The sequence below is a fragment of the Anneissia japonica genome, unplaced genomic scaffold, assembly GCF_011630105.1.
Source record: "Anneissia japonica isolate Jap-2015-1 unplaced genomic scaffold, ASM1163010v1 scaffold456_len727751_cov192, whole genome shotgun sequence".
Lineage (NCBI taxonomy): Eukaryota > Metazoa > Echinodermata > Crinoidea > Comatulida > Comatulidae > Anneissia > Anneissia japonica.
In genome coordinates this window covers 655,767-665,393 of record NW_022713155.1, presented here as the reverse complement: position 1 = coordinate 665,393, position 9,627 = coordinate 655,767, and the positions used below count along the sequence as shown (strand labels likewise).

The window sequence follows — 9,627 nt, the reverse complement described above, 5'->3', positions numbered from 1 at the left end:
CACTGCAAGAAAATCACCTTAAAATCTGTCTCTTATACACATCTAGATGTGTATAAGAGACAGGCAGTATGGTAGACATGTTAGATCGATGACAGACAATGCTGAGAAGCGAAGCATAACCAACAAAGATAACATAGCGTTTCAGCCATATTTTTGGAGGTGATGTTAAAAAATCATAACTCCTTAACAGAGGGTCGTATCAACTTTATTTTTCCTTAAATGTTCGCAAAGGATATATCTACGTACTGTATGAATTTTTAAAAATTGAAAATTTGTTTAGTCTGTCCAAACTTATGTCAAAAAACTACGTTGATACGATCCTCCATTAAGGATTTTTTATTTTTTAAGTAATACGACCTCCAAAAAATATAGCCGAAATGCTGTGTTATTTCTGTTGGTTACACTTCACTGCTCAGCATTTTTTGTCATCGGTCGAACATGTCTACCGGAGCATGAAAAAGGTGTATTAATAATAATTAATAATGATATTCTTATTACGATGAGTGAGGGAGTGCATTTCCTTTCTTTTTGTGAATCATTTATATGGTATATGATCTTGATGAAAATTTATTCTTCACAACTCTGTGAGTTCTTGATAAGTACTTTTAAGTTGTAAATGATCAAGAGATAATATGAATGTTATGCCCTTTCTTGAAATTCAGGAGCCATCGTCGATGTTACCACCACCCACAGACACAATGGAATCCAAACACCATCACCCTCATGTGCAGAAGCATGTATTCAAGGGTACAACTCCTGTAAGTCCTTATCATTTAAGCATTTATCAAGGTGTAATTTTCCTAGTGAGTTTTTGCCATTCGTTTATTTTTTATAGAATTTATTTACAGTATTTTATAATGGTAATCAGGACTAAATAAAATATTTCATATCAATTTATTTTGATAGTATTCTTGATAATGTATAAAATATTTTTGGAGTTCCTTAATAATGTATTATTGTTTTATATCTTTATATATTCAATTTATAATTTGATTCATATTTTTAGTTGTTTCAAAATATTTATATAATCAGCTTTAAAGGTGTTTTTATTGTATTTTCTATTGTTTTATTCTGTATGAATTGAATGTAAAAATTGATCACCCCCAGCTATTATGAACCACTCTCACCAAAAAAAAAAAGGAAAAAATAAACAGATGTAGAAACAGCACTTTCAAAGTTCATCAGTATTACTTGCTTAAAGATAAGAGGTGTTGGCATATCCTTGTTACCCCCATCTTTTGCAAAAATCTGGCACATGATGGAGCAGCATGGAAAAGTGAATGAGCCTAGATATCAAGAACTGCCGTTGGCAGAAACATTAGTAATGATGAAGAATATAATAAGGGAACAAAATACTAACAAAAATATTTTATTCTATTTTGATACTTGGTTAGTGTAAGGTTCAAAAAGTGCACATCACAGGCTTAGGGAGAACCAAAAATGATCTTGTCATTCCGCAAGTGCAAGATGTTCTCAAATCTGAAAACTTTAAGGATGTCATCCAGAGGTCAGCAGAGGCTAAGCTCCGCCTTGAAGCCCTTGGAATCTTCAGCTCAGTTGGTGTTTTGGTTGATACTGCTAAAGGTAAATTTCTGCTAGTTTCTTCTTGTATGCTGCTGCCTTCAACATGCTGAAGATTCTGCAGCTTAATGTGTGTGTGTGTGTGTCTGGCTGTGGACAGGCTGCCTAATGTCTACCTTAAAATTATGTTTTTCTTTCCTACTGTACACTTGTGAATTCTAGATTATTTTTGTCTGTTTAGTCAGTATTTACATGAAGTCACCACAGATATTTCACATCGTTGTCCATAACAGTAATTATTTTCTCTTCCCACAGGCCCAGGTGCTAAACCCAATGGAATGGACATCACTTTTAAGGTGAAGGAGACACGCAGACTTCTGGGCAGTGCTCACACCACTGTTGGCAACAATGAGGGAACCTTGGTAAGAAAGCTGATTAATTTTGGGTGGGGGCGGTGGAAGAGGGGTTTGAATCTTCCTCCTGAATTACTCTGAACCACACTGAGTCTACTTACATTGGATTGTTAATAATTATAGTTATTTATTGATAGGCACTTGGTGCTAAGATGCCCAACTTGTGTGGTAGGGCCGAGAACCTAGTGGCTGAATACTCCAGGAGCAGCCGGAAGTCAAATGGATTCAGTGTTACTTTCCTGAAGCCTTATGGAAAGGATTTAAACAGGAAGTAAGTCTATTCATCATATAAATTATAATACTAAATATTTTGATCAATGTCCAATTATTAAGTGTTTGGCCAACAGACAATATTATGATTTATACACTTTGTGTATTTTGTTTGCATTCTTTAGGTTCACTGTGAGTGCCTTTAAGAGTGATGGTGATTTTCCTCAAAGTTCATTTAAAGAGACAGACATAGGAACATTTGTTGAATTTGTGGTAAGTACATATATATTGGAAATCACTCATATTATTTCTTTACTAATTAATTAATATTTGTTTATTATCCTGTTTATGGATGTTCTTATTTATTTATATTTTTATGAGATTAAACATAATCCATCTCCTGTGTAAATCTTTCCCTTTCGTCAGTTTCTTCAACCAATATGTAATAATTCTTCAATCTTTTTCTTCTCAAACTGTTGACTAAAATTTGTTTTTGCTTAAAATATCATTATCACTGGACCTCTGATGACAGTTTATTCCTTGTGATTTAAAACTGCATTGTTATAAGTCACAAGGAATTTAAAACTATATAGTTGTTTATGATTAAGTAATTATAATTTGTTTTCTTTTTTGTGAAGGTTCCCAATGGGTTTAATCGTCACAATTTTAGATGGGAAGGTGTTTGGAGGGAGACTTCTTGTCTTGGTAGAACAGCATCATTTGATGTGAGGTCCGAAGCTGGCCACTCCCTCAAGTCGTCTTTAAAGGTAACATGCTTCTACTGAAAAAAACAGTAAGCATTTAATGTTACCCAGATTAACATTTAGTTTATTTCCTCATGTAAATATATATGTAGCTTGGTGGTCAAGATGCTTGTCTTCCAATTACAGGATTCTGGGTTCAAATCCTGTGAAGTACCAGTGTTTTTCTTTCTACTAAAAACTACTCCACTTTCCAAAAATTAAAATATATTGAGCATCATCCATTCTATTATTGCTTGCAGCATACATTCACAAGAGACACCAGAGATGAGCACATTTTCCCATCCAAGGGATACCTGGTTCGAATTGCTCATGAGTTAGCTGGTGAGACTGGAGGGGATGTTAAGTTCCTGAAGGAGGAGTTTGAGGTTCAGCTTAACAAGAAACTGCTCTTTGATTCTGTAAGACTTGACTTACTAGTATTTCATTTTTTTGGTCATTATCATTAATATGTGGATAATAATACTATTGATTTTTAAAGTAAATGATTATGGTGGTTCTGGGTTTGGCAGCAGGTAGCAATGATAATATTAAAAGATAAAAGATGATAAGCATGGCGATTATATTTTGATATGATGATAATGATATTTTTTATTCTAGATGTTATAAATATGCAATTTTTAATTTTTAATTTTAGGTTTTGTCGTGCACATTGCAAGGTGGATTAATGAAGCCATATAGAGATTCTAAATCACTTATCATTGATCGTTTCTTCTTGGGTGGTCCGACCTCAGTCAGAGGTTTTCAAATGCGATCTATCGGCCCTCATAGTAATGGTGAGAAATTATAATGTTATTCTTGTGTATTTCAAGAGAAAATCTTTGCTGCATAAAGAAGCCTTTAATTGGCAATTTATTTGCTGTAGAATGTGAAAGAAATAAAATAAATTGATAAAATCATTAATGACACATTAATTTTTAAAATTTTCAGGTGACTATGTAGGTGCTGAGGCGTTCATGGCTGCTGGTCTACACCTGTATACACCTCTACCATTCAGACCCGGTAGAGGGAGCTTTGGGGATCTCTTCCGAACACACCTGTTTGTGAATGGTGGACATCTTGCTAATGTTAATTTAGGTATAACATGCTTGGTACCACATTAACTTTCTCATCATCTTTCAAAAACAGAAGGCTGCCTTCCAAAGATTGCCAAAAAATATGCTCTCCACTACCCATATCATCATCAATATAAAATCACACTGCCTTGAAAATCATCATCATTAGCCACTGCAAGAAAATCACCTTAAAATATGGAATTATAAACACCAGTGGCGGATCCAAGGGGTGTTTCAAGGGGTTTGAACGAACACCCCTGTGAAGAAACGTAACAAAATACTACTGGGTCCTGGCTTACAAAATGCATGCTAACCCACCTAGGCATATGTTGGCATATTGGACAAACTAGGCTTAGCTACAGTAGTTCAACTAGCCTTCAATATTAATAAAATTAAAAACACTGTTTTTGGTTCGACGACGTATTAATTATGTATGAAAGTGCGTTCTTCGTGCCTATCGGTTCATTGATATGAAGAAAGACTACGTATCCAACTACAGTATTCAATATTGTTGGATTATAATAATATATTGCCTACAGTATGTCTTCGTTTTTTTTTTCTCTATAGGAAGAGATAAAATTACCTGACCTTTTTCAAGAGGGGGAAAACCTTGTATTTTGAAGAACATAAAGGTCATTAAAAGACACATCAGAAATCGGCAAAGCTCATTTCCGGCCATCTAGGAATCAAAATTCCAGACCCACCCCCCACCTCTCTTTCTTTTTGGGGGTTTATTTAGAAATATTTTGAACCCTCCTCATTTCAAATCCTGGATCTACCCCTGACACTTTTGTTTAGAGAATATTTCACCGATTGTTTCCATCCAGTAAACAGTTATATTGATTCCATACTGTTTTTAATGGTTTTGCACAATGTGTAATTTATAGTGCTTGTCGTCATATCACCATCATCAGCAAACTACTCCATATCCTTTCCTAACTCTTACTCTGGTGTTTAATTTTTAAGAAACACCTAATTGGAGAGAAGATTTACAACAGCTGCGACAGACTGTGCGATGTAGTTATGGTGCTGGTATTTTACTACGACTCGGTAGGATAGCAAGGTTTGAACTTAATTATTGTGTACCAGTATCAGCGCAGGCTGAAGACAAGTAAGTATTACAGTACTGTATACAAATACAACATGGTTTGAAGTTGATTAGTGAATTCCATTTATGGTTTAATTTTCAAGTTTTACGCTAGACACAATACAGATGCGCGCTGTGTTGAAGAATACAAACTACGCGATGATGTTGCTTTCGTGTCTAGTGTGCATCTAGTTAAAAAAAAAATTTGAATAAATTAATAATTTTTAATTAAATAAATTTACAGTCATCTTGTTTTTCCATTCTAGGCCTCAAAGAAAGAACTACAGTAATGCTATACATCTGTATTGTAATAATTGATTGCTATAACTATGCAACTTATTTTCTTCATTTCATACTTCTTTGCAGGATACAGGGTGGAGTTCAATTTGGTGTTGGAATTAACTTTCTTTGATGAGTAATAAGCAGTAAATATTAGCAATCAAGAGGATTTATTTCATAAAGTTTAAAATAGAAATGGGAACTGTTATTACAGCTAAGCCACATTCTTAATAATGCATACTACATTAATAACATAACCTGGCCATCAACATTCAAGAACCTTTTCACGATCCTGCGTAGCTCTGAAATGATGCATGTTTGTTGTGCAAGGTGACGTTTATGATCGTGAAAAAATACAGAATTGCTAGGTATAAATTGTTTTCCATGCAAGCTGCTTGTTAATGTTGTGGCGTATGCTTAGAAGTCGGTTAATTTTTCAATTCCTATACAGTATTATGAACATTAGGAGGAATACTGTACTTTCAAATTTTTGTCATGTATTAATATAACAATTGTTATTGTTTTTCCTGAATTATGTTGAAAATTTGAGGCATTGGAAGCAAGTATCTATTATATAAATGCAATGACTTTAATTAAATCTATAAATACATAGTATAAATAAAGAATTTGTGTAATTGTGTGTGAAAAATGGCATCTCTATTTGACCAAAACACAATAAGAATGGGGGAAGTGGTTGGGAATTATTTTTTTCTAAAGCAACCATTATAGAATGTATCAATGCTTATTGGACTAGCCACTGTAATTGCCATTTAAATAATGGTCTACAGATTTTCTTCTAATTTCCAACACCAAAAAGTGAGACCACTCCAAATATGGAGGGTGACTGTATTTGAAAACCATTGAGAGACCATCCTATGGTCTAATCAGTTTAGCTATTACTTTCATAATCAATGGGTTAAGACTGTTTTATAGCAACCCACCCTACAAATGAATCATTACAGTTGAACTTGCCTAAGTCGAATCCAAAATGCCATTGGAGTATTGTTGATAAAATTCGACTTGCAGATTGTTCATTAATGGAAAACACAACAATTTGACATGTAAAATTAGATAGACTTAGAAATTATTCAACTTAGGCAAGTTTAACTGTATACCAAATTTCAAAATTAAAAAGACCTTGACAACAGTTGAGTATCGATCAGTTTTATTTCCTTATACAGAATAGACCAGATAGACAATGGTGCCAGCTAAGATTTTGATGACATCGTCCTTAAAAATATCCTTGATATGATAAAGTCCATGTTGATTCAGGTAGTCGTCCTTCAAATGTTGAAAATAAAAATGATCAATGCCACATAACCACAAAATCTCCATATAGCGTACTGTTTTTAGAAGTTGAGCTTCGTTCTTCTCCAGTGACGCCTCTTAGCATTGTACCTGAAACAATAAAACAACTTTAGTAATACAGTACTGTACATGATATTGTTGGTTAAACCTTAAAGCAACCAATTCAATTATAACGCATCCTTTTCATATGTCCCTTTTAAAACATTTTTTTTAAAGACTTAGTATGTTTATATACAGTAGTAGGCTGTTTAGGTACTGTATTTAACCATTTTGTTCCCAGTTAGATTAATTTAAATTAACATATTCAGGTTGCAAAAACCCTCGAAATTTTGTAGTTTTACATTTGATAATCGATATCATTAATAGCATGAATGATATATTCAGTGCCATAAAAAGTACTCTAAAAACTTTAAATGACGAGCCTTTTGTGTTTATTGAACTTGTAAATGATTTGGCATGCTGACGGTTTTTGAGGGGGAATTTATTCAAGGGAGGCATTTATTTTTTTGGTGTAAATTATATATACTCAAAAGCCCCTTAATTTCTACTGGAGTAGAACAAGAATGCGTTTAGAATGTTGTTGTTTGCATTTGGTTTTTTTTACAGTCATTTTGGCGGCATTTATTCCAAATGAGGGGGGGGGGGGGGGGGGGGGGTTGTTGTTTATTCAAAGCGGGTTTCTATTTGAATAAATAAGGTATGTGAATATCAATCTAGCCACAGCTACCTTATCTTGTTACCAGTCTTCATTCTTGTCCACTGAGGAATTGGACGATTCTGTTTCTGCTTCCTAGCCAGCTTCTGCTTAATCTTGAAGGATTTATGTGAAGGCTGAAATGTAATTAAGTAAATTCTGGTTAAAAATATCAATTTAATTTGCATAATGATATTAGTTTTCTTGACAAACATTTTATGCTGTCGCATGCATACATTAAGGAAGTTATTTTATTACACTCTCAGCTCTGTGTAATACTATTATTAGCCATTTTATCAGGGACTAAAGAAATTAATCTTAAGTAATACAGAACTACCACTATAATTATAATTGAACAATTACCTGGATAATTCTAAAGTCTAGACTAAAGAAATAGGCTGGCCCAACATCATTTAATTTAGCTTTTAAATGTTTGTATAGGTTACAACTGACCAGATCCAGCAATCACAAGGATTAAGGAGGCCACAGGCTGGAGCATTACTGACCTACACTACTGGCTGCAGACTTCTGAAGTTCAGTTAGGCTAGGCCTACGTCCCCCTCTCCTGACTCCTTCCTGGCCTAGCCTAGGCCCCTAGACTATAGACTAATAGATTAATAGATAGAGGCCTGGTTTTTGCAGTATCTTGTACAGTAGTAGTAAGTCCATACTAGGCAAGCCAGCCACCTATCGGCCTAGCTACTTAAGCCTGGGTGACTATTATTCCCTTATCCACTACGACTTATCACTAAAAGACACTACTAAGTAGGTATGCAACCGAAAACTAGGCCTATTGTTGTGTACTGTCACTGGGAATACCATAGACACCTTTAGCCTACGACGAGTAGCCAATAACAATCTTTGATAAATCTTTAGAAAACAATAAGCATCATATGGGAAATCCTTAACAAATGTAAAGCAAAATAACAACAGATGTCTTTTCTTTTAATAATTTTGAAAAGAATATCCGATAAATGACAAAATTCGAAGGAACTTATTACCATCTTTTAACTGATACGTCTCCTCTAATGGTGAAAATGTAAAAAGGTTGCTGTGAGGGCGTCCTCTTTTAAAGAGCCCGCCCCCATTATGTTCATAAGTGGCTTTAACTTTTAAGAATATACTGTAGAATTGCCTTGATTTAACTCAATACACACAATACAATATACAGATATTTTATAGGCTATTATTATGTACTATATCTAAAGATTACAGTTTGCAATGATACGTGATGGTGGCTCAGAAGTCTAGATAATGTCTACATTCTTTTTCTGTTTTCTATATACATTTAAATTGTTACCGGTATGTTCTCTGCGTTAGTTGCTTTTTAGTATAGGCCTACACATTGTGAATCTGCAGACTGACCAGAAAGTTGATTTACCATTTTTTGCTTCATGGTAATTCCGCACAAAACACAGTGATTGAGCAACACATATTTTAAAAATCTAGATAAATTACTGCATGGCCACCTTAGTCCTTAATTGTGTTGAGGTGGTATGTCGCGGCGTTATTTTGATCTTTTAGAAGTCACTTTCCTTCATCCGTGTCAAAATAGTAGTTCATAAAGGTAGGCCTATGTGGCGAGCAATTCAATTAATTTATTATTTTCATCTTCATCATCTTTTTTTGTGTATTTGTTTAGATATTTTATTTATTTATTATTTTTATGATGTGAAGCGCATACGCATTTCCGAGCATTATGTGCTATACAAGTGTAATATTATCATCATTATTATTATTATTATTATTATTATTATTATTATTATTATTATTATTATTATTATTATTATTATTATTATTATTATTATTAATATTATTAATAGTCTTAATATTATTATTATTATTATTGTTATTGTTATTATTATTATTATTATTATTATTATTATTATTATTATCATTATCATTATCATCATCACACCATGATTGTACTGTACAAAGTGTAATACTGTATTAATAAAGCAGGTAATTAATGCATTCACTGTTGCGGAAAATAAATTGGTTCTCCTTGGGAGCTAAACCAATGCTGATTAGACGCATGCAGCCAATATAATAATAATTTATTGAACTTACACTTTTGTTACAGTGGCACTCGTCAATTGACGGTGCGTTCAAGACCAACAAATTTACAAAAGAAGTTACATTAAAAAAAATATAAAAGCACAAGCACAAAATTTGAAAGCCCCTTCTTATCAATAGATAAGAATTAGAGGAATTAATTTTTCCAGTGTAATTTAGCATAAATTAATGCCTTATGAATCAACAGAAAGCCAAGAGGCTAAGTGTGCATCCGGGCCACAGA

The 9,627-nt window shown here is 33.5% G+C and overlaps 1 protein-coding gene across 2 annotated transcripts in view; it reads left to right on the top strand.

The window, feature by feature from the left end:
* Positions 1 to 6,694, top strand: part of LOC117108271 (sorting and assembly machinery component 50 homolog B-like) — a 9,709-nt gene extending 3,015 nt beyond the window's left edge. For both annotated transcript variants that reach the window (XM_033250244.1, XM_033250245.1), the window contains 10 exons: positions 1,395 to 1,584; positions 1,837 to 1,943; positions 2,072 to 2,205; positions 2,330 to 2,417; positions 2,783 to 2,911; positions 3,148 to 3,306; positions 3,543 to 3,681; positions 3,836 to 3,982; positions 4,927 to 5,071; positions 5,414 to 6,694. In XM_033250244.1, coding sequence (XP_033106135.1) covers positions 1,395 to 1,584; positions 1,837 to 1,943; positions 2,072 to 2,205; positions 2,330 to 2,417; positions 2,783 to 2,911; positions 3,148 to 3,306; positions 3,543 to 3,681; positions 3,836 to 3,982; positions 4,927 to 5,071; positions 5,414 to 5,459 — 1,284 coding nt within the window. In that variant the 3' untranslated portion in view covers positions 5,460 to 6,694. The remainder of the gene's footprint in view (positions 1 to 1,394; positions 1,585 to 1,836; positions 1,944 to 2,071; positions 2,206 to 2,329; positions 2,418 to 2,782; positions 2,912 to 3,147; positions 3,307 to 3,542; positions 3,682 to 3,835; positions 3,983 to 4,926; positions 5,072 to 5,413) is intronic.
* The last annotated feature ends 2,933 nt before the right edge of the window (positions 6,695 to 9,627 follow it).